This window comes from Nematolebias whitei, chromosome 1, assembly GCF_014905685.2.
Source record: "Nematolebias whitei isolate Nwh7 chromosome 1, NemWhi1, whole genome shotgun sequence".
Classification (NCBI taxonomy): Eukaryota; Metazoa; Chordata; class Actinopteri; order Cyprinodontiformes; family Rivulidae; genus Nematolebias; species Nematolebias whitei.
Window position 1 is genome coordinate 81642316 of NC_056498.1, and position 25857 is coordinate 81668172.

The 25857-nt window shown below is 41.1% G+C and overlaps 1 protein-coding gene across 1 annotated transcript in view; it reads right to left on the reverse strand.

The window, feature by feature from the left end:
* The window catches only part of LOC119413702 (regulating synaptic membrane exocytosis protein 1), a 217355-nt gene that overhangs the window by 46746 nt on the left and 144752 nt on the right, over positions 1–25857 (reverse strand). The window contains exons 11-19 of the mRNA XM_037680758.1: positions 17768–17814; positions 17005–17120; positions 16784–16914; positions 16339–16510; positions 12363–12510; positions 12085–12141; positions 9098–9260; positions 8321–8425; positions 7812–7871 (exon numbers count right to left, since the gene is read on the reverse strand). Of these exons, the coding sequence (XP_037536686.1) occupies positions 7812–7871; positions 8321–8425; positions 9098–9260; positions 12085–12141; positions 12363–12510; positions 16339–16510; positions 16784–16914; positions 17005–17120; positions 17768–17814 (999 nt within the window). The remainder of the gene's footprint in view (positions 1–7811; positions 7872–8320; positions 8426–9097; positions 9261–12084; positions 12142–12362; positions 12511–16338; positions 16511–16783; positions 16915–17004; positions 17121–17767; positions 17815–25857) is intronic.

The following is a 25857-nucleotide window of genomic DNA, read 5'->3' on the forward strand; positions in this document are numbered from 1 at the left end:
TCTGGACTTTGACTTGGCCATTCCAACACCTGGATACGTTTATTTGTGAACCATTCCATTGTAGATTTGGCTTTATGTTTTGGATCATTGTATTGTTGGAAGATAAATCTCCATCCCAGTCTCAGGTCTCTTGCAGACTCAAACAGGTTTTCTTCCAGAATGGTCCTGTATTTGGCCCCATCCATCTTCCCTGTCCCTGCTGATGAAAAGCAGGCCCAAACCATGATGCTGCCACCACCATGTTTGACAGTGGGGATGGTGTGTTCAGGGTGATGAGCTGTGTTACTTTTATACCAAACATATCGTTTTGCATTGTGGCCAAACAGTTCGATTTTGGTTTCATCTGACCAGAGCACCTTCTTCCACATGTTTGGTGTCTCCCAGGTGCTTGTGACAAACTTTAAACAACACTTTTTATGGATATCTTTGAGAAATGGCTTTCTTCTTGCCATTCTTCCATAAAGGCCAGATTTGTGCAGTGTACGACTGATTGTTGTCCTATGGACAGACTCTCCCACCTCAGCTGTAGATCTCTGCAGTTCATCCAGAGTGATCATGGGCCTCTTGGCTGCATCTCTGATCAGTCTTCTCCTTGTTCGAGATGAAAGTTTAGAGGGACGGCCGGGTCTTGGTAGATTTGCAGTGGTCTGATACTCCTTCCATTTCAATATGATTGCTTGCACAGTGCTCCTTGGGATGTTTAAAGATTGGGAAATCTTTTTGTATCCAAATCCAGCTTTAAATTTCTCCACAACAGTATCTCGGACCTGCCTGGTTTGTTCCTTGGTCTTCATGATGCTCTGCGCTTTGAAAAGAACCCTGAGACTATCACAGAGCAGGTGCATTTATGCAGAGACTTGATTACACACAGGTGGATTCTATTTATCATCATCAGTCATTTGGGACAACACTGGATCATTCATAGATCCTCACTGAACTTCTGGAGTGAGTTTGCTGCACTGAAAGTAAAGGGACCCAATAATATTGCACGCCCCACTTTTCAGTTTTTTTATTTGTTAAAAAAAGTGACACATCCAATAAATTTCATTCCACTTCACGATTGTGTCCCACTTGTTGTTGATTCTTCACAAAAATTTAAATTTTATATCTTTATGTTTGAAGTCTGAAATGTGGCAAAAAGTTGAAAAGTTCAAGGGGGCCGAATACTTTCGCAAGGCACTGTAGCACAGTCAAATTCCAGATTGAATTTCATTTGTTGTACTACAAATTACCTAAAGAACCTCAGTTCATGATGCAACATTAAGGGCATCATTGTTGATAAAATGCTGAAATATGAAAAAAAATATACATCCACATTTTACCATTTTGTTAATTCAAAGCATACTAAAGTTATACCCAAACACTTGCTTGTTAGTTTCTTTGTGAATATTATTTACCAAAAGCAGCATCTTTAGAAGCAGAGTGTACCTACAGTGAGGAAAATAAGTATTTGAACGCCCTGCAACTTTGCAAGTTCTCCCACTTTGAAATCATGGAGGGGTCTGAAATTTTCATCTTAGGTGCATGTCCACTGTGAGAGACATAATCTAAAAAAAAAATCCGGAAATCACAATGTATGATTTTTTAAAATAATTTACTTTTGTGTTACTGCTGAAAATAAGCATTTGAACACCTGTGAAAATCAATGTTAATATTTGGTACAGTAGCTTTTGTTTGCAGTTACAGAGGTCAAATGTTTCCTGTAGTTTTTCTGCAGGTCTGCACACACTGCAGCAGGATTTTGACCCATTCCTCCACACAGATCTTCTCTAGATCAGCCAGGTTTCTGGGCTGTCGCTGAGAAACACGGAGTTTGAGTTCCCTCCAAAGATTTTCTATAGTGTTTAGGTCTGTAGACCGGCTAGGCCACTCCAGAACCTTGATATGCTTCTTACGGAGCCACTCCTTGGTTCTCCTGGCTGTGTGCTTTGGGTCATTATCATGTTGGAAGACCCAGCCACGGCCCATCTTTAATGCTCTAACTGAGGGAAGGAGGTTGTTCCCCAAAATCTCACAATACATGGCCCCGGTCATCCTCTCCTTAATACAGTGCAGTCGTCCTGTCCCATGTGCGGAAAAACCCTCCGAAAGCATGATGCTTCCACCCCCATGCTTCACAGTAGGGATGGTGTTTTTGGGATGGTACTCATCATTCTTTGTCCTCCAAACACGGTGAGTGGAATTAAGACCAAAAAGTTCTATTTTGGTCTCATCAGACCACATAACTTTCTCCCATGACTCCTCTGGATCATCCAAATGGTCATGGGCAAATTTAAGACGGGCCTGGACGTGTGCTGATTTAAGCAGGGGAACCTTCCGTGCCATGCTTGATTTTAAACTACGACATCTGTAGGGGAACACCACCTCAGAAAAAGAACACCTCATCTCAGAAAAACAGTTCACCTCATCTCAAACAAACACCATTCATGTGTTTTTGTGTTTGAAACTGTTAAAATTAGATTAATCTATTCCCTTGGTAACAAACAGACATTGTTTAGCAGGTGTTCAACTCAGCTCACAAACTTCTCACTTGAACTAATGTAATTTTTTTTTATTATTTTTTTTTAAACCTGTCTATAGGAACTCATTTACCAAGAAACGGGCAAATTGTTTAATGAGAGTTTTGGTTCAACTGACCTTGAAGATTTGAAACACCCGAACTCGCTACGTTGAGATTTCGCCTGTATCAAAAAGGATTATTTCTCCCAGAACTCGTTCCTATGAAGATAACACCATAACAACCCTTTGTTTAATGGCATTCCCTTTTCAGGAGATGGACAGGGACACCTTTTGGTGAAACATTGCATGTTATTAATTCCAAGATGTCATTTCAAAATATGTCATACCTGAATTCATGAAAATGTGTTTTAAGTAATCTCTCTTTAAGATAATCATTTGTCTTATTTTTCTCTTTTAAAAGTCAAACTTTTAAGGCAGAGAGAAAAAAGGACTAGTGTTATTTAATAGGCCTTTATAAAAGAAAAATGACAAAGAGTTAGGACCACCCCCTCCTGAGGTGGACCAAAGTCGATCTGTAACACACAGACAGTTAAGTTTCACTACTTCTACAACTTCTTCCACCACACACTTCACCGAGCCTGTCTCAGAAGACTTCACTGGAGTTTTGGAGAGAAAACTCCAGAGAGAAACATGCTTCTGCACAGAGAACTGGAGAGAGAAAAAACCTGCTTCTGCACTGAACTCAGAGAGGAGAGAAGCAACCTTTCTGCAGACGTCTCAAAAGAAAAGATGGAGTTCACAGAACCCAGCATTTAATTGTCACCAGAACCCAGGGCTCCAGAATCCCACCGCAGAGGAGTGGTAAATCCCAGCTGACTCCCATATGGACCCTCGTCCCTCTAAGATGGTGCAAGCAGCTTGGTGAAAAAAAGATCAACTGTTGGAGCAATTATTAGAAAATGGAAGAAGCAAAACATGGACATAAGGTGGACTTTGAGGAGACTTCATCCTCAAAAGTTAACTTGAACATCTGGGCTGGTACCATTTTAAGCAGCTGTCGGACCATTCTGACATCTCATCCTGGTAGGACAGAGACTTTTAATGCCTTTCTGCTGACCCTACATCACAATAATCTTATCAGACAAACTATCGCTTACTTTAGACACAATTTTTAACCACTTCACAAAACAGTAACCAGTCCAAAATCTGCCTTTTAAGTTTCACTGATTTGAATAATCAATTAGACCTTTGATGCAAAGCTATTTGTTATTCAGTTAACTTTTGTTATGCATAATCTTCATCACATATATCACAGTTTATTATTTTTATAATAAAATACATAAAATCAACTGAATTTGTGATTATTTTGGCATATCTGTGTGTATTAACTGATTTGATGCCCTTTAAACATGAGAAAAGAACTCACGTTTCAGTTTACATTAATTTGGGGTTAAATAGAGACTGATTTTCCCTCTCCAAGAGAGGTGGTGCCCACACAATGAGGTTATTTGCATAATACATGCATATCTTATGAGCTTAACTCATAACTGATAATCAACAATATATATCCGGCCCCATATCCCTCTATACGTCTTAGTGTATTACCCACAGTAACCTTAGAAACAGTGGTGCCAGCTCTCTTCAGGTCATTGACCAGCTCCTCCCATGTAGTTCTGGGCTGATTCTTCACCTTTCTTAGGATCACTGATACGCCACGAGGTGAGATCTTGCATGGAGCCTCAGTCCGAGGGAGACTGACAGTCATGTTTTGCTTCTTCCATTTTCTAATAATTGCTCCAACAGTTGATCTTTTTTTCACCAAGCTGCTTGGCAATTGCCCTGTAGCCCTTTCCAGCCTTGTGGAGGTCTACAATTTTGTCTCTGGTGTCTTTGGACAGCTCTTTGGTCTTAGCCATGTTAATAGTCTGAGTCTTACTGTGGGGTGGACAGGTGTCTTTATGCAGCTAATGATCTCAAACAGGTGCTTCTAATTTAGAATAATAAGTGGAGTGGAAGTGGACGTTTTAGAGGCGGACTAACAGGTCTTTGAGGGCCAGAATTGTTGCTGATTGGCAGGTGTTTAAATACTTATATGCAGCAGTAACACACAAATAAATTACTAAAAAATCATACAATGTGATTTCCTGATTTTTTTTTTTTATTCTTCTGGTGAAGATTCTCAGTCATCCAGGACATGATGAATTCAAAAAGCGTTCAATACAAAAACAACTGGACTTTATTTGTAACAGAAGACGTTTCGCTCCTCATCCGAGGAGCTTTCTCAATTCAAAGAGCAGAGAGTGAGAGATTCAGGTTATAAGGCTGAGTGAGCTAAGACACACACACGTACATTGGCAATTCACACCTAAACACCTTAACAGTAGGAGTTTCTTAAAGCCTTTGTTCCTCTAATTCACAGTCGAGGCCCCTCTGTTCCCATCAGGTGTGAAAACTGACTGGGAATCAGTCTTAAAGTTGCATTATAGGTTTTTGAATGTGGAAATCTGAGGCCTCCTCCTCTGTTAAGAGACGGCTTTTCTCTTTGTACATAAATTGCTTCCTTGACCCCCCTCTCAAACCATCTGTGTTCTCGGTCCAAAATGTGCACATTTTGGTCCTCAAAAGAGTGTCCCTTATCTGTGAGGTGGAGGTGAACAGCTGAATTTTGTCCAGAGGAGCTGGCTCTCCTGTGTTGAGCCATGCGTCTGTGAAGAGGCTGTTTAGTTTCTCCAATGTAGAGGTCTGGACAGTCCTCGCTGCACTGGACCGCATACACTACACCACTCTGTTTGTGCATGGGTGTTTTGTCCTCAGGGTGGACCAGCCTCTGTCTGAGAGTCCTGCTTGAAATGTACTGGGATCTTGTGTTTGTTGAAGATCCTTCTGAATTTCTCTGATACTCCAGCAACATAAGGGATGACAATGTTTTTTCATGTGCTGTTCTCCTTTTTCTGTTTATTAGTGTGTTTTGTAGATTTCCTCGCTGACTTGACAAAAGCCCAGTTAGGATATCCACATGTTTGAAGAGCTTCTTGGATGTGTTTCTGTTCCTTTTCCTTCCCTTTTGTCTTTGTGGGGATGTGTTCGGCCTGATGTTGTAAAGTTCTGATGACAGAGAGTTTGTGTTCCAGTGGATGGTGGGAGTCAAACAGAAACATTTTTTTATTATTATGTTTCTCACAGTGGACATGCACCTAAGATGAAAATTTCAGACCCCTCCATGATTTCGAAGTGGAAGAACTTGCAAAGTCGCAGTGTGTTCAAATACTTATTTTCTTCACTGTAAATGCACAGTGAGGCTTGAAAGCTTGTGAACTGTTCATAATTTTCTATATTTGTGCATAAATATGACCCAAAACATCGTCAGATTTTCACACAAGTCCTAAAAGTAGATAAAGATAACCCATTTAAATAAATGAGACAAAAAAATATATATGGTCATTTATTTATTGAGGGAAATGATCCAATATTACATATTTGTGAGTGGTAAAAGTATGTAAACCTTTGCTTTCAGTATCTGTGTGACTTGCAGACTATTCCAGGCCTTGCTCTTGAAGTAGTCTATGTTGGTCCACCACTCCAGCCTGATGAGCATCAAAAATCTATTCTGTTCTTGCCATGATACACTTTCATAAACATGTGTTGTGAAGATCAGTGTAATATTGGATAATTTTCCTCAATAAATAAATGACCAAGTATAATATTTTGTCTCATTTGTTTAACTGGGTTCTCTTTATCTACTTTTAGGACTTGTGTAAAAATCTGATGTTTTAGTTTATATTCATGCAGAAATATAAAAAATTATAAAGGCTTCACAAACTTTCGAGCACAACTGTAAAACATCTTGTACATTAAGCACACATGCAGCAAACATAAGTGAGAAAGAAAGGAAAGAGTGTAAGAAGAGAGACAACATAAAGACAGACACAACCAAACAGAAGAAGGGGCAGGTTATCCAGTGATTTTATTTATGGGCAATTAGGTCATCTGAGGCAGAATCTCCTGTTTTGTTTGATTCCATTTGTATTTTAAAACGCGGCCTGTATTTTAAATGAGAAGAACTTTTCAACATGTTATAACACATGACAGAGCAAATCACTGGATTTTACAGGGTAAGCAAACCAAACAGACCCAATGACAAACATAGAATCTACTAATGTTTGTTTTTTTGCTATAGTTCTCCTTTAAAGTACACTCGAGCGTCAGACACCTCTGTGTGCACACAGGTTGAACAGTGCTCAGAGTCTGAGGAGTGTGACTTACCTTTCTGTGTACTCAAACAGCAAACTAAGACCCGTGTACATGTGAGTACTGTATGTGTGATACACAACTATTGTATTGGAAAAAAAATACATTATTTTAGATTAAACTAAAGACAGAAAAAAAAACAAGTTTGTGAAAAGTTTTTTTATCAATGACAGAACTGGTGTACGTACAGCCACTGGTCTGATTTATCTTAACGTGTTATTAAGCCATGCAGTTATTATCCAGAAGCTGTCAGATTACTGAACTATTTATAATAACACTGAACTACAGTATTTACAATAACATTGCACCAAGCCACATCTGTGACACCTAACATGTTTCTTGCTGCTGCACTATATGGCTGTATCATGTATGTCACTACCTTGCCATCATAATTCATCTCAATGTTACTTACTGCCTGTGCAGTTTATGTTATGTGTAGTATACAGTATATCATGCACATTTAAGCTAATATTACTACCTGTGAAATATTAATTTATACTAATTCATCCTACTTGCACCATTATATTCTACCATGTTGTTGTTTACGTTATTTCTTTTGGACCTTGTAAATATTATACAGGTATTTCTTTTTCACTTTTTGGTACTTTATTTTGTACCCTTATTGCATGCTTTAATATTTCTTCTTTGTTTTTGTTTTGTTTTTCTGTTTTTAGCGAGTTGAATCTGTTCCTCACATTCTTCTCATTTCATTGCACTGTTGACATTGTGTTAACCTGCATATTACCAATAAACAACATAACAGAAGGCATGTTGCATTGTTTGGTAGAAGCTTATTCTAGCCATGGTCTTAAGGTGTCCTCTAGTGGACCTGAGGCAACAGTGCAACCGAACAGCCTGGGGACTGCTGCTATTCTGTAGTATACTGTATTTAGAACATCTTTCTGCATAAATGAGTTGTCTAACGACATCTAATTGAATTTCACAGCATTTAGAGAGCATGGTTCTGTTTTATCATTCTCTAAATTTTGTTTATTTTTCTTTTCAAAGAGCAAACGATGATGTGATGGGACAAAACAACAAGTACAGGAGAATAAATCTTGTCTGTTAGCAGAATGAGAACATGTCATGAGTGACCAGTTTACCTGGTGTGTAGGCACTCATCACTTTTGCCTCGCAATGATTGGTGGAGCATGATGACCTCACTGTGGTTACCATGGAGATGAATGACAAAGAAATCAACAACAGTCAAAACACCATGAAGAGCAGAGGGAGAAGGGGCAAATAGGAAGGAGTTTGCAATCATTTGTACAAATACTTTTTCAGAAAATGTTAAAAACAAAGTAGAGTGTTCAACGTCACGGTCAGTGTTCAGCTGCAGCACCTAAACACATTCAATATGCAAAAATAAACACTAAAAATATTTGTGCCACTAAAAGAAAAATAAGTAAATCCATAAAAAATAATTGCAAAGTCAGTAAAAGCAGTAGGATAATACACAATGTTTCCACCACACACTTCTGCTGCACAAAGTTCTGCAAAGCAATCCAAGGCAACAGAAAACCACAAGAAAAGAAAAGACACTGAGTGAAACTCAACATTCCTCCACTGAACACCCACTGGTTTCACTTTATCCAAGCACACACACACACACCTGTCATCCAGGTACTCCTCCCCTTGCCGGTGGCCTCTGGCAGCATCGCAGTGGCGGTTTGGAGATCGAGAACGACGAGTGTGGGGAAGCTCATCATCCAAACTCCTGAATAGACAGACAGATTTGTGTCAGCGTGGGGGTCAGGGGTGCTGCCACAGCCTCTTTAACTCAGTTTGTACAATCAGAGCTGGCAGCATGGTGTGTTCTGCATCAAACAGCCCCTTCATTAGCAGAGAGGTTCAGTCTGGTCCAACAAACAGGGTTCATCTCTGCTGCAGGTTCTTACGTCCTTCTCTAAGAGATCCTTGTCTCCAAACACCTGCTGATGCTGATATTTTACCAACTAGCATCCATCCAACCATACTTTCATCCATCCATCCTTACATCCATCCATCCATCCATCCATCCATCCATCCACCCATCCATTCCATCCATCCATCCATCCATCAATCCTACATCAATCCTCTTTGCCACTTCTTTTTTTACAGTTCATTGGTGTCCATATCCAGCCATCACTGTGCGAGAGGCAGGGGACACCCTGGACAGGTCTCCAGTCCATTACAGGGACACATAGAGACAAATGAGACAAACAACCATTCACTCTCTCACTCACACCTAGGGACAATTTAGAGTTATCAATCAGTCTAACATGCATGTTTTTGGTCTGTGGGAGGAAACCAGAGTACCCGTAGAAAACCCACTCATGCACAGAGAGAACATGTGCATGCAACTCCACCCAGAAAGATACAAATGCATAATTATATCTTTGTCTCTGACCTCTGGGTGGGAACGTTAGGTGCTCGGGACCGGATGCGGCCCTGCTCCTCACGATGCGGGGACACGGAGCGGGAGCGTATGTGATGGGAGGGTGTCCGTTGCGGCTCAGGAACCTCAAGAGTGGATGTGGGCTCCCGCTGCCTCTCCCTGCCACTGCTGTCTGCTTCAGGACACAAAGATAACACACATGAACACACTTACAGATGCATGCTGTGCAATAAACATGAGCAGGTTGTCTATGTTTTGTTTAGTTTTTTGTACTGATTTTGAACTCAGTGATCCCCCATGGTCCCAGAGCTGGGAAAACCTCCAGAGAGGGTGCAAGGAAGCCTCCTAATGAGACTGCTGAACCATTTTAACTTTCTACGTTCAATATGGGATGCCTAGCAGTGTGATCCATCAACAATCACAAAATATGCTCAAAAGAACCTTTTGGAAATTTGGGACAACCAGCTCGGTTGTCACTCTACAGGTGTCCTTATCTAGCGTGGGACATGGAAAAATATGCTAGCTCCACAATGTCCAGTATTCAGCATCACAGGGAGAAACTTGTCCAATCCTGGAATCCTGCTGCCAAGAAGCATTTTAACTACCTTGACGACCCATGCCAAGGTACATAAACTTTCTCTGGCTTCTCAGACTGTTTTCTCAAAGGTGTACATGGTGACTGGATTAAAGATTTTCTTCCAACTATTTAACTGTCAACAATGGTGTACCACAAGGCTCAGTCTTAGGACCCACCCTCTTCACAATTTGCATAAGTAATGTAGGTCAGATCATTCCTGATGCATCTTTACATTTCTATGCCGACGACACAGCAGTTTATTATCGAGCTAGAACAGTTACTAAGGTTTTTCAGCTTGTACAGTCTGCATTCAACATCATCCAGTCAGATTTGTTCCGTCTCAAACTTGTGTTAAATGCAGATAAAACCAAAGGGATGAGTTTTTTCAAACAGGAAGTCAATACCAGCAGTCCTTCCTTCTATATTATCTATGAATGGTGCCCCTATTGAGTTTGTCAATTCTTATTAAATACTTGGGTATCTTGGTTGATTCACATCACTCTTTTAAGCCTCATGTTGAACACTTGATACAGAAACTGAAAGCTAAATTGGGTTTCTTTTTCAGAAATACACTGTCTGGCCAAAAATAAAGTCACCACCACAAAAAAAAGGTCACACACTATTATTTTGTTGGACCAACTTTAGCTTTGATTACGCCATGCATTCACTGTGGCATTGTTTCAATAAGTTTCTGCAATGTCACAAGATCTATTTCTATCCAGTGTGTCATTAATTTTTCACCAAGATCTTGCATTGATGACTAGGCACTAGGCATGATGGGTGCATCACTTCACCTGCCTCTCTTCTTACCCTGATGCACCCATCACTCTGGAACAGGGTAAATCTGGACTCATCAGACCACATGACCTTCTTCCATTGCTCCAGAGTCCAATCTTTATGCTCCCTAGCAAAATGAAGCTTTTTGTTTTTTTGGTTAGCCTCATTGATTAGTGGTTTTCTTAAGGCTGCACAGCTGTTCAGTCCCAATCCCTTGAGTTCCCTTTGCATTGTGCATGTGGAAATGCTGTTACTTTCACTATTAAACATAGCCATGAGTGCTACTGTTGTTTTCTTCAATTTGATTTTACCAAACGTTTAAGTGATCGCCGATCATTCAGGATTTTTTTTCAGACACATTTCTTCCTCCAAGATGATGGGTCCCCACTATCCTTCCAGTTTTTAATAATGCGTTGGACAGTTCTTAACCCAATTTTAGTAGTTTCTTCAATCTCCTTAGATGTTTTCTCTGCTTGATGTCAATGATTTGACCCTTCTCAAACAGACTGACATATTTTCCACAACCACGCGATGTGTCTTTCGACATGGTTGTTTAAGAAATGAGAAGCAACTCATTGCAGCAGTTGGGGTTAAATAAAGATAATCGCCCATCCAGTAATTATCCAATAGGAGGCTCGTACCCATTTGCTTAAAATCCAGGTTGTGACTTTTTTGGGGGCCAGGTAGTGTATATCCTGTCTAAATCTGAATGCTAAGAAATGCCTTGTAATTGTTACTTTCCTTCCCTCCATTGACTACAGTGACATTATTTACATGAATGCTCCTGCAAGTACCTTGCAGATGTTAGACTTTGTCTATCATGGTACGTTAAGATTCATAACTGGCTGTAACTACTTTACCCACCATTGCACCCTGTATTCACTGGTTAACTGGACATTATTAAATTCATGCAGACTCTCCCACTGGTACATTTTCATCTTTAAATCACTTCTTGGTCTGCTGCCTTCATACATCTCCTCCTACATGACACTTTGTCAGTGCAACTACAGTGTGTGCTCTCAAGACATAATTACATGCAGTGTTCCCACAGTGCGGACCGAATATGGCAAAAGGGCCTTCTCCTTCTCCGCCCCTGTAACCTGGAATACCTTGCAAAAAGATCCGAGGTTGTCGACTTTGACCTCTCTAAGGGATTTCAAACTGTTAAGTTCATGGCAAAAACCAACACAGACATGTTCTTGTTTTTATTATTTTACACCATTTTATAATGTAGCTTGTTTTTGTTTCATTTTTATATTGCTTATTTTATTTACTTTTCATGGTATATGCTTTTACAGTATATGATTGTCTATTGTTGTCTGTACCTCATCTGTGTTCTTTGTTAAAAACAGGTCTCTCTTGTAAATGAGTCCTCCTGACTCATTGAGACTAATCTGTATAAACAAAGGTTGAATGAATGAAAAAAGGAGATCATTGAAATTTTCTCTGTCCAGGTTGGCAATTTCCCACCCAAAACAAAAACTTTAAAGACACCTAAAACTATAGTGTGTGATTTTCTTTTTCATTCTTCAGAACAAAGTCTGTGACAAACTGAGTTACCACGAAAATCTCTGACGTGATAAGAAATAAAAGTAAAAGCTTTGGGAAGCACAGAATGTTATGTGAAGAAATATTCCCCACCCACCTTTAGATACTACTGTTGTACCCTCATCAAAATCAGGCTCTGTAACACGCTGAGAACCTAAACAGTCATAAATACACATACACATAAATACATGTATTTACACACACATGCACAAAGGAAACATTGAACACAGACATTTGTGTTGACAGACTTGTAATTTCCTTGATGAAAGGAAAATGTGCAGTCTCTTACAGGGATAACATGCACGTGTACACACAAACACATACAGCCAGGTCATAAATCCACTAAAAGAAAAAGTTTGTCCATCTCAGACTTACGCTGCAGCTTCTTGCCACTTGTGTCCGTGTGGCGCCGGGGCAGGTAGGGGGAAGGTCGAGGAAGTGGGATGGATGAGACATCATGGGTCTGAAGAGGATACCAGTGAGGCTTGTCGTCAAGTAAGGCCGTCTCCAGCTCGATCAGGATCTGTTCAACAACATTAAAACTTGGCTGCAGTGTACTAATTTCACTCAAGTTACTCTGGTTCATACAGAGCAGCTCAGGCCCAGTACTGACCGGTGTCACTGGATTCTTAATTAATTGAACAGTGATAGTCAACACACTCAGATAAAACAGATTGAATCAGATCATACAGGCAACATTCAGGAAAGCAAAAAAAAAAAAAAAAAATTCCTATAACAAGAAACAAATGTTTCCTTGCTCACACTGACACTAGAAATTGAAGAGTTACTATGGGATGTTCTTCAACTCCTCTTGTTTCGGAGAAAATGTTGTCTTTTAGTACTTGTGTTCAAACTCACACTTCGTATCCTAAACAGAAAAAAACAACTACTTGATTTTTATACCCTTAGGAGATGGTGAGAAAAAGTTGCTGCAAATAAAGTATTTTACTTGATATTTAGAGAGGGTTTGTGTCACATTTCTGCCCCTCCTGCCATTGCTCCTGTTTTCATGTTCTGTTTTCTCTGCTCATGTCACATCTCTGTGCATCTGTCACCACGCCCACTCAGCTGAATCACCACGATCAGTCTTCATGCAGTCCACCTGTTCTCAGCCCTACTTATACTCCATGTCCACACTCATTCAGTGCCAGATTACTGAAATCCTTCAAGTCAGGAGAAGTCCAGCGTTCGTTCCACAGCCTTGTTAGCCTGCCTGGTCTTGATCTTACGCCTGTCTCACAGATTCCTTGCCTTTCCCGCTCCTTGTCTACTTTGGATGATCCTTTCTGCCTATGGTATCGACCCCTGCTTCCTCTACCATGACCAAGCCTCAAGGATCACATTTTGAATTTGGCCCAGGACTTTTGATCACTCGTGTATGACCCTTGCCTGTTTATCTAGACCTCCCGTCTGGTTCTCCCTTAAAACTATGCAATGCTCTGCTCTGCCTCACAGCCAACCTGTCTTCACCACTGGTGACATCATCTGCTCCAACTCCCTCGAGGAGCCCCTCCTTTACCTTTTAGTTCCTGTCTGAGTATCTGTCATATCACTGTCAGTGAAGTCCTGCTCACTAATTCTTCTGTCTCTCCAGATTGGCCTGGCCTTGGGAATTTGACCTCCACCAGCAGCTGCTCTGCTTATTAATAAAAAGATTAACTTACTCCTGTTGTCTTCTGTCAAGTTTGAATCCTAAAATCTGGTTCTTGTCAGTTTGGGCACAATTCAATGATTCATACCAGAGATTCAATTCAAAAGTATTTTATTAATCCCAGAGGTAAATTAAACGTAACTCATCATCCTGGTTTCATTAAGTCAAGTCAAAATCAACTTTAGTGTCAAAACTGCAATATGTACAGGACATACACAGGATTGAAAATACATTACTCTCAGACCCCTGGCACAACAATAACCATTTAACATTAAAACATTTAATAAACAGAAGCATAAAATGAAATAATAAAAGTATGATACTGTCCTAAATTGTAGTATAGCGGTATAAAAAATATAAAAAAGTCTTCTTGTTCTTCTTTGGGTTTTTCCCTCTTCAGGGGTCACCACAGCAAGTCATCCTCCTCCCCCTCACTCTCTCCTCTGTATACTCTGTTCTCACTCCAACTACCTTCATATCCTCTCTCACTGCATTCAGATATCTCCTCTTTGGCTGTTTGGGGGAAGAATCAGTTTTGTGTTGTGTGTTTCCTTTACTGATGAATCCTTCCGGATGGAAGGTGAAACGTTTCAGAAAAAATAAGAAACTGTCCAGATGACCTGACTGAAAATTTTTGGATTGTATACCTGGATTATTGAGCATGGACTTTTTTGGTTTTGAACCAGTTTGACATGACTTTTGACGAGGAAGAGAGCTGGCACCACAGGAGGGGGCATGCCAAAGACACCATCTTAGCACTGTCCCTCCTCTTGACATGTCCAAACCATCATTCTGGCCTCTCTAACTTTGTCTCCCAGTTGTTCAACCTGTGCTGTACCTCTGATGATCTCCTTCCTAATCTTATCCAGCCCTAAGGAGAACCTTAGCAACTTCATTTCTGCCACTTCCAGTTCTTTCTCCTGTCTTTTTGTCAATGCCACTGTCTCCACACCATACAATATAGCTGGTCTCAGCACTGTCTTGTAAACTTTTCCTTTGACCTTTGCTGACACCTTTTTGTCACAAATCACTCCTGAAACTTTTCTCCATTCACTCCATCCTGCCTGGACTCTCTTTTTCACCTCTTTACCACATTCCCCATTTTCCTGGACAGTGGACGCCAAGTACTTGAAGTCCTGCACCTTTGTGACGTCTGCTCCTTGTAGCCTCACTGTTCCACCAGCCTCCCTCTCATTCACACACATGTACTCTGTCTTACTACGACTGACTTTCATTCCTCTTCTTTCAAGTGCAAACCTCCACCTCTCCAAGCTCTCTTCCAACTGTTCCCTGTTCTCACCACAGATCACGATGTCATCTGCAAACATCATCGTCCATGGGGATTCTTGCCTGACCTCATCTGTTAGTCGGTCCATCACTAGAGCAAACAAGAAGGGGCTCAGAGCCGATCCTTGATGCAATCCCACCTCCACCTTGAAGCTATATGTCACTCCTAGAGCACATCTCACCACTGTTCTGCTGTCCTCATACATGACCTGTACTAGTCTAACATACTTTTCTGTCACTCCCGATTTCCTCATGCAATACCACACCTCTTCCCTCGGCACCCTGTCGTATGCTTTTTATAAATCCACAAAGACACAATGGCGTTCTTTCTGACCCTCTCTGTACTTCTCCATCAGCATTCTCAAAGCAAAGATGGCATATGTGGTGCTCTTTCTTGGCATGAAACCATACTGCTGCTCACAGATAGTCACCTCTCGTCTAAGGCTTGCTTCCACAACTCTCTCCCAGCTCTTCATTGTGTGGCTCATCAACTTAATTCCCCTGTAGTTGCTACAACTCTGTACATCAACCTTGTTCTTAAAAATGGGCACCAGCACACTTCTTCTCCAGTCCTGAGGCATTTTCTCACCCTCATATATACCATTGAATATTTGAGTCAAAAACCTCATTGCCATCTCTCTAAGACATTTCAAAACCTCCACTAGTACGTATGTCATCAGGTCCTACTGCCTTCCCATTCTTCATTCTTTTCAGAGCTTTCTGAACTTCACCCTCACTAATATTTCCCACTTCCTGGTCCACAGTTTCTATAACCTCTACTCTTCTTTCTCTTTCAATCTCTTCATTCATTAGCTCCTCAAAGTACTCCTTCCATCTTCCCGTCATGCTCTCCTCACTTGTAGAGCATTACATTCCTATCTTTAATAAGCCTAACCTGCTACACATCCTTTCCAGCTTGATTCCTCTGTCTTGTCAATCGGTACAAGTCCTTCTCGCCTTCTTTAGTGTCCATTCTCCCATACAACTCATTGTACGCCCTCTGCTTTGCCTTAGCTACTTCCCTCTTTGCTCTACGTCCATCTCCTTATATTAATGTCTCCTCTCTTTAGTCATGACAGAAATTGGTTTGAGAAACTGTTGAATAATGAGAACATTTCACAATTTTTCCACTGAAGCTTTGTTTTTGTTGTTAATGACATGGGTGGTTTTGTATAGTGGAGGTTATTGCTATAAAGATTGTAAAGACACAGATATTTGAATAGTTTAAGAAACAGGTAAAAAAACAAATACTTCTTGTCCTGATATGAGATCTCAGAAGTGAGGGAGTCTTTTTATGACTGTTGCTCAGGCACCTTAACATTTTAGTAATTCTTAGACGCATGAACACACACAGGTGACCACTCAACACCAGCCTGGCAGCAACAGTCAGAAATAAGCTGTTGTGTGTAGTACCTCTCCCATGAAGATGCTGTCCTCCTCTGGAGACCTGGGTTGGTCCCACACCGTCAGCTCGAGCATGTGATTACGAAAATCCCTTCGATGAACGTGAGAGTAGACAAACGCCTGGTTCCACTTCGGCTCGCAGGTCTTCTTCACTGTTTTTGTCCTTCGTTTACTTTTGTCACTGTGTTGGACAACAGGATTTATGACTTTGCTTTCAGTAAACCTTTACAAAAATTTTAGCTGACAAAAAGTAAATCATAACCAATATGGCACAACCATGCACCAAGATGATTATCTTGAATATTTTTCCAATATGGGGGCAGTTGACATATGTCATACCTTCTTTGAACTTTATAAGACACTGATTCATTTGACTCCTGACTACAATCCATTTAAAATTTTGTGAGATCAGTGACTTTACATATCTCCATCCCACAGTGATTGATCAGCATACCTGCGATCTGGGAGGAAGTACATTTTGACATAGGGACTCCTGGGACGCCCATCAGGCCTAAGAGGAAGCTCCACAGCCTGCAGCACATTAACGATTAACTGGTGACCCACTTTGTCGTACCACAGCTTCACCTGGGGGAGAAGCACAACAACATGCACAATGTTTTCAGGTGACAATTGAACCCAGAAGGAGTCCAAACCTATCAGGCAGCACAAGCTCACCAAGAGTCGGCCTGGCATCAACTGTGAAGCATCTTGGAGCATCCCAGGACTGGAGGGAGATAGGACATTTAAGGATGGTCTCTCCATCTTCTGGGACTCAAAAGAACTGGAACCTGCTATAATATATAAAAAAGAAAAGTTTAAAATTCAAAACAAGAAGTGTCTGCTTTTATTCAAAGGAGACACGTAACCATGTCTCTTCTTGTTTTAGTAAAATCTAATTTAATCCATGACCAAATCCTAAAGTGTGTTCCAGTAACTTCTTGGCTTATTGAGAACTTTGGAAAAAAGCTGTTAGACTTGTCAGGATGACATATGAGTCAGAATGTCTGTCCTAGTTTGCAGGAATTCTGATACTGTTTACTGATGAAGAAACTAACTCAAAACATATCGCTGAATTTAATGCAAATTATATAAAAAAGGCACATTTTCCCTTAAATTTGATTAAATGTCATAATTCAAACACAGCCAAACATTTTTTAATACTTTTCCTTCAGTTTGTAAAAGTTGACACACAGGTCAAACTCTAAAAATAACCCAAAGGGTGAAAAATGTTTGTTTGACATCTTACAGAAAATTAAAAAAAATATACATTTTTCAGTCACACTTTGCCTACAACTGTATAGTTCAAAGCTTTTAAAATTATATTAAGCAAACAGGTCAAGTGCATTCAATAAAGGCTGTTTGTTCTTTTTTGATTAACAAATAAAATAATCTCTGCAGTGAGACAGACCTACAGAAACATCTGAAGGGAGAAACTTACTAGATTCTAATGGAGGGTGGGACGTATCGGGGATTCTTGGGATATCACTGAAAAAGAGACGGAAGAAAATGTCAACCATCATGTTGGATGAAACAATGTTAGAAATAAAGCTGGTAAAAAAAACATGCAGCGGCATTTCAACAGAAAGAAGCAGTGAAAGAATCAGATTAGTTTTGGTGACCACGTGAAGAGCATCATGTGGTCAAACAACATGAAGAAGCAGAATAAAGATGAGGCATGCTCTGTTTAATAGATTCATTCATTCATCTCTTGAAGCTGAGTCATGAGTTCAAAAATTAATAATGATGATGAAATGATGAAAACCAGCAGCTCAGTTCTGCCAGCAGCCCTCCGTCCCTCTGGAGACACAAGTATTTACTGCACCAGCAATAAAACTGAACAAACTGTGAAGCACTTATCAGTCATGTTTTTATTTTAAATTAATTTTGTCAAAAGGCAAAGACTTGAGTTGGTTAACATACAACACAAACACTGGTCCAGTTCTGCTAAAACCATACTATAGCTTCTTCTAGAAACCATGTCTCACATTTGTGCATTTGTGTTGCAATTCTATGCTGCTTTGAGATATGTGGCTTTATGAAAATTACATCACTTCATCTTTTTATGTATCATATAACCTAGCATCAACAATAAGAGGTCTAGCAGTTTCAGATCGGCACAAATTTATTATTGATGGTAAAACATTTTGTACAAAGTGGCAACCTTGAAGCATCACATGTACTTACATTTAGAACAGTGTAAAAACAAAACTTTCAAAGCAGTGGCCCAAATAACATATCACAACCTTATACTGCACTTTGCTAATACTTTGTGTCCTCTGCTATAACATTTGGCATTCTTGTTGTAGTTATATCCAAAATAGGTGTTGCCATTGTTTGTCTTTCTCCTCCATCTCATTAGAGCTGCATGTCATTGTTGTTTTCTTTTGTGTTCTTGGTATATTTACCTTGTAAATAGAACAGTCATGATATTCTGTGATTGCTGCTAAACAATGTCTACATAAAGATTGGGTGTGGTCGCATGATGTGTACTGTTATACAGTAAAACCAACATTTTCTACTTGTCATCCATCACACAAACATGAGCCTGTAAGGAAGTGATGTGTGAGCTGCTGTTGTTGGTTTGGTTTGAACAATACTTGAAGATAAGAAGAACAGTAGACAAATTACTAGAGTGATCAATGACAGGATAAAGCAACACGGAGAACTATCAAGAGGAAAACAACAACCCAAAAGATGATGAGTGAAACCATGTTGACAGAAGACTTACATTCAAACACATAGACTCATGGAAGAACTGTGACAAGAAGATACTCCTGAAAGCCACAGATATGCTGCTGCACTGTCATATACAAGAACAACTATTACACCAATGAAAACAACAAAACAGTTATGCCACAACAATGTAGCATAGGCCAAGTTTACACCACCATGACACCACATTGTAACTTTCCCAAACCTTTTCTCAATGAGTAGAAAATAAATTCCATTTGACTGCATCACAAATGTTACATTCTGTAGATGTTATAAGACTTAAATTTTTACAACATAGTATTGATCTAACAAGTGAGGAGACCATGATGGGGACGATGGAATGAGTATTTTGAGAAGCTAATGAATGAAGAGAATGAAAGAGAAATAAGAGTTGAGGTCATAGAAACTGTGGACCAGGAAGTGGGAAAGAGTAGTGAGGGTGAAGTTCAGAAAGCTCTGAAAATAATACAGAAGGGGAAGGCAGTAGGACCTGATGACATACCAGTGGAAATGTCTGGGAGAAATGGCAGTGAGGTTTTTGACTCAAATATACAATGGCATATTTGAGGGTGAGAAAATGCCTCAGGAATAGAGAAGAAGTATGCGGGTGCCCATTTTTAAGAACAAGGGTGATGTACAGAGTTGTAGCAACTACAAGGGAATTAAGTTGATGAGCCACATAATGAAGATCTGGGAGTTGTGGTAGCTAGAATTAGACCAGTGATGATTGTGAGTAGCAGGATGGTTTCATGCAAAGAAAGAGCACCACAGACGCCAGTTTTAGTTTGAGAATGCTGATGGAGAAGTACAGAGAGGGTCAGAAAGAATGCCATTGTGTCTTTGTGGATTTAGAAAAAGCATATGACAGGGTGCCGAGGGAGGAAATCTGGAGTGGCAGAGAAGTATGTTAGACTGGTACAGGACATGTATGAGGACAGCAGGACAGTGGTGGGATGCGTTGTAGGAGTGACAGATAGCTTCAAGGCAGAGGTGGGAGTGCATCAATAATAATAATAATAATAATGATAACAATACATTTTATTTGTATAGCACTTTTCTAGTTACTCAAGGATTGGCTTTGTGCCCCTTCTTGTTTGCTCTGGTGATGGACTGTGAGGATTTGTGTTCCCTAGTGTGCCTCCCTCTTGTGGTCTGTCCTAGTTCCTGCCATGCCCACCTGCTCCTGATTGTCTTTTCCCAAGGTGTTTGTCATTGCCTGTTGTTAGTGTTTGTACATAAGTCTGCACCTCTGTGTTGAAAGAGATTTCAAGATGATGCTGGTGTGTAGGGCTTGCCGTACATCGCTCTCTGCTTTGGTTTTGTTTTTATTAGTTGTACAGTGTGTTATGCAATGTGTCGACGCATATCTGCAATATGATAGTCAAGCACTTTTGGAGCTCCGTAGTTTTGCAGAATTGCCTAAGGAGATTCTCCACAGTGGTCGGGACTCTCTATCTCTGGTCCTGTTCGAGTTAACTGCCTTCCTGCTTCATGACCCTGACCCATCTCCCTGAAGGAGACGCCACAGACGTCGGGGAAAGCGTGCTGGAGTTTTGGTGAAAATGAGGCTTCGTGTGGATTATTCTGCCAAGGATGCTGGGGCATGTTCTGGATCTGAATTTGATCCTCGCCTCCCAGACCCGTGGTGTGTCTGGGGCCCTGCTGTTGACCAACTACCCGTGCGCCCTGACCATGTAAACAACAGAAGTTGTCTACCGGCATGGCCAACGACCTGACATGGAGGTGTTGATGTTCAAAATCTGTAACTGCTGGCACGCGCTCCTTCCTCTGCTGGGTCCACTTTGGACTGTATCAGGATGTGTGTGGTCAACGCAAGATCCATTACCAACAAAACTTTTATCCTCAGGAACTACTTTCAAGAGCACGATTTGGACTTTCTCTGCGTCACGGAATCTTAGATGTCTCCCGGTGAGTCCAGCGCCTTGACAGAATTATTACCCCCAGACTGTCTGTATTTTAATGACCCGTGGCCATCAGGCAAGCGCAGTGGTGGATTATTAATAATTTTCAAATCAAGTTTTGACTGTAAACAACTGTCCATCCCGGTTTCCTGCGCCAGCTTTGAGCTGAGCATCTTTGAACTCAGCCATTTGCCTTCGACTCTGTGCACACTTGTCTACCGCCCCCCAAGATCAATGATTTCATAAATTAATTTTCTGTGTTTTTGGCTGAAATCACACCAAAATGTGATTATATTTTAATCATTGGGGACTTGAATATTCATGTTTGTTGTCAGGAGAAGCCCTTGGTTAAAGACTTTTTAGATTTATTGAACTCATTTAATCTAACACAGCAAGTAAATGGTCCCACCTAGGAGAGCGGGAACACTCTGAACCTTGTTTTAACACGTGGTGTGACAATTAGCAGTTTTGAAATCTGTGATAATGTGTTTTCAGACCTCATGCCAGTCCTGTTTGAGTTCACCTCCCCCAGTCTAACTCCTAAGCCATGCGCTGCTGCACGTCACAGCCGGGCCATTAACCGCTTCACTGCCGCATGCTTCACAGATGTCTTTAACTATGAAAAGAGCAATCAGCTCCCAGTGTTTCCCATCACCACTGATTAGATATCCTCCCAATTCAAATCCATCCATCCATCCATCCATCCATCCATTTTCTTTACCCGCTTATTCCATTTTGGGTCACGGGGGTCGCTGGTGCCCATGTCCAGCAATCACTGTGCGAGAGGCGGGGTACAACCTGGACAGGTCGCAAGTCCATCACAGGGCCACATAGAGACAAACGAGACAAACAACCATTCACTCTCTCATTCACACCTAGGGACAATTTAGAGTTACCAATCAGCCTAACATGCGTGTTTTTGGTCTGTGGGAGGAAACCGGAGCACCCGGAGAAAACCCACGCATGTACGGAGAGAACATGCAAACTCCACCCAGAGAGGCCCCTGGACCAGTGTTTGAACCAAGGACCTGCTCGCTGAGAGGCAGCAGCTCTACCAGTTGCGCCACCGTGCTGCCCCTCAATTTAAATCTCTCTGGTTAAAGGCTCTGCATCATGTTGCTCCTATAAATAACCAGAAAAACAAAACTCAGATAAGAATCTTGGCTGAATGACATGACCAAGGCCGTTAGACAGCAATGCAGGAGGGCTGAGCGTGGATGGAAGAAGGACCATCTGCAGGTCTCTTGTCAAATACTAAAAGAGAGTTGGCGTCATTATCAGAAAGCAGTAAAAGCTGCTAAATCTAAATACTTCTCTGATATAATTATAGCCAACTCTCGAAACCCATGTGTCCTCTTCTCTATCCTAAACTCAGTTCTCCACCTCACTGAACCATCACCTTTGGAAGCCTCAACTGAGCTGTGCGAGAACTTTCTACATTTCTTTTTAGAAAAAAATTGTGACCGCCAGGGCTCTTATTTCCCCCTCCAGCTTATGATCTGTCCATCCCATCCCAGTGTGTTGCTGTATTTGACCATTTTAGCCCATCTCTCCGTTTTCTTTAGAGCAGGTAACTTGCAGCATGAAACCATCTGGTTCCCCCTTTGATATGGTCCCCCCTTGACTCCTAAACAAGGTTTTTCCTACTCTGGACCCTTCTGTTCTCGCTATTGTGAATAGCAGTTTATCCTTAGGGGTGGTGCCAAAATCCTTTAAACATGCTGCTGTTCAGCCTCTGCTGAAAAAGTCTAACCTTGACCCCTCAGTTGTGTCCAACTTCAGGCCTGTCTCCAGACTCCCATTTGTTTCTAAACTACTAGAAAAAAATAATTGAGTCCCAGTTGAAATGCTTCCTAAAGGATGACGCCATCTTAGAGCTATTCCAATCTGGATTTAAACCTCTCCACAGCACCAAAACTGCCCTTCTGAAGGTTTTTAACATTTTCCTAGCCACAGATGCAGGTGATTCTGTGCTGCTTTTCCTGTTGGACCTGACATCCGCTTTTGACACTATCGACCATGAGATTCTTATTGTTAGGTTAGAGCAGTAGGTGGGCGTCACGGGGTCAGCCCTCAAGTGGTTCAGATCCTACCTCGCTGACAGATCCTTTTGTGTCACCATCAAAGATTTAGTTCAGCATCAGCAGTGCTTAAATGGGGGGTACTGCAGGGGTCCATCCTCGGTCCCCTTCTATTTTCTTTATACCTGCTGCCACTAGGTGCTATTTTCCGGAAACACAACATACCCTTACACTTCTACGCTGATGACTGTCAAATTTACTTCCCCCTAAGACACAATCGTGCATGCTCTATTCAACCTCTTCTTGACTGCCTAGCTGGCATCAGAGACTGGATGGTTTTAAATTTCTTAAGTCTCAATAAGAAGATGTCTGAAGTCATGTTGTTTCCTCCCAACGACACAATCATCAACCACTGTTTTGACCTTTTCGCTCTAGCCCTGTTAGAGAAACAAAGAGTCACTAGTCTGGGAGTGATAACGGACCCTTCCTTGAAACTTAACAGTCATGTAAACATGATTGTTAAATGCTGTTTTTTCCAGCTGAGGCAGCTGTCTAAGCTGAAGCTCATACTGTCCAAAAATAACCTGGAGTCAGTAATACATGCATTCATAACATCCAAGCTTGATTACTGCAACTCGCTTCTGTTTGGTATCGGTCAGACCTCCATTGCACCACTGCAACTGGTCCAAAATGCGGCAGCCCGATTTTTAACCAGTACAGGCAAAAGAGAGCACATTATACCAGTTTTGGCCTCCCTGCACTGGCTACCGGTTCACCTCCAAATCCAGTTCAAAATACTCCTGTATGTCTATAAATCACTGAACAGTTCTGCACCATCCTATCTCACTGATCTGCTGCAGCCACATGTCCCACCGCTTTCTCTGAGGTCAGCCGACCAGTTGCTTCTTACAGTTCCAGGAACGTGTCTTAAGCGCAGAGGTGACAGGGCCTTCTCTGTCGCAGGCCCAAAACTATGGAATGAGTTACCTCTGCTTGTCAGGCAGGCCCCCTCCTTCACAGTGTTTAAATCCCGCTTAAAAACCCACTACTATTCCCTGGCTTTCAACACTGTATGATTTGTGTTTAACCTGTATGCATCACACTGTGTTAGTTATTATGTTATTATCTGCTATTATTTTGTTTCTATATTTTGATTTTACGTTATGATATATGTTGCTCTGTGCTTTGCCTGTTTGTTTGTACAGCACTTTGGTTGGCCCTGTCACTGCTTAAAGTGCTTTACAAATAAAATGATATGGTATGGTATGGTGTTCCTCTTTGTCTGGACATTGTCCGGAATGGCGTTCTTGTTCTGTCTGCCTTTGTGTCTTCCCAGGGATTATGTAAGTTTGCTGCAAGTCAGTTTTTTTGTTTTGTCACTCATTAAATATATATACTTGTTTAATCCTGAGTTCTCTAAGTCCTGCCTGCACATGGCTTCTACCAAACTACCAAACATCAGAAATGTAACATGGACAGACTGACATATGAGATCGGCAGGAATTCCTGTGGACTATGATGTTTGCAGATGACACCGTGATCTGTGGTGAGAAAGGGAACAGGTGGAAGAAAACTTGGAGAGGTGGAGGTATGCACTTGAAAGGAGAGGAATGAAAGTCATCCGTAGTAAGACAGTAAATGTTTGTGAATGAGAGGGAGGCAGGTGGAACCGTGAGGCTACCAGGAACAGAGGTCACAAAGGTGCAGGACTTCAAGAACTTGGGGTCAAGAAAATGAGGAGTGTGGTAAAGAGGTGAAAGAGAGAGTCCAGGTAGGATGGAGTGAATGGAGAAATGTTTCAGGAGTGATTTGTGACAAAATGCTGTCAGCAAAGGTCAAATGAAAAGTTTACAAGACAGTGGTGAGACCAGCTATGTTGTATGGTATGGAGACAGAGACATGGACAAAAATACAGGAGAAAGAACTGGAAGTAGCAGAAATTAAGATAAGATAAGATAAAATAGAACGTTATTGATCCTGCAGGAAATTATTGATTGAAGATGTTGAGGTTCTCCTTAAGAGTGACAAGGATGGAGAAGATTAGGAATTAGATCATCAGAGGTACAGCACAGGTGGAACAACTGGGAGATAAAGTTAGAGAGGCCATACTGTTTGTTGTCAAACTGACTCAGTAAGTAATCTTTGGATGTATATAACTTGTGATTAAGTTTTAGAACTTAAAACATACCTCCACAGCTAATCAATATATTTTTTTTTGGGGGGGGGGGGGACGACTAGCATGAAATATGTCAGTATTACAGATCTTTAGCTAAAACTTGTGGAACTACCCCAAGCACCAACTATAGAATACCCACACCTGGAGGAGATTCAGTTGTTTAATTTTGACACAAACAACATTTTTCAGTCAGGTCATCTGGACAGTTTCTTTTTTTGTGCTGAAACGTTTTGCCTTCAATCCGGAAGGCTTCATCAGTCAAGGAAACACACAACAAAACTGATTCTTCTTCCAACAGCTTACTCCAAAGTGGAACAAACCAGTTTTGCTTGTGATAAGATGGTCTCTTTGGTACGCCCCCTCCTCTATTGCCAGCCCTCTTCCTTGTTGACAGTCGTGTCAAACTGGTTGAAAACCGGACCGAAGGCAAATCATTTCAGCACAAAAAAAGAAACTGTCCATATGACCTGACTGAAAAATGTTGGATTGTATACCTGGATTATTGAGCATGGACTTTGTTGTTTGTCACAAACAGTTAACAGATCCAATACTTCTCAGTCGGGTCATCTGGACAGTTTCTTTTTTTATAGAGACATTTCACCCTCTATCCGGAGGGCTTCATCAGTCTGAGGAGTTCCAGTAAACTGTTTCCCACCAAGCAGTAAACTCCTTAATTGGACCAACCAGTTTGCTGGAG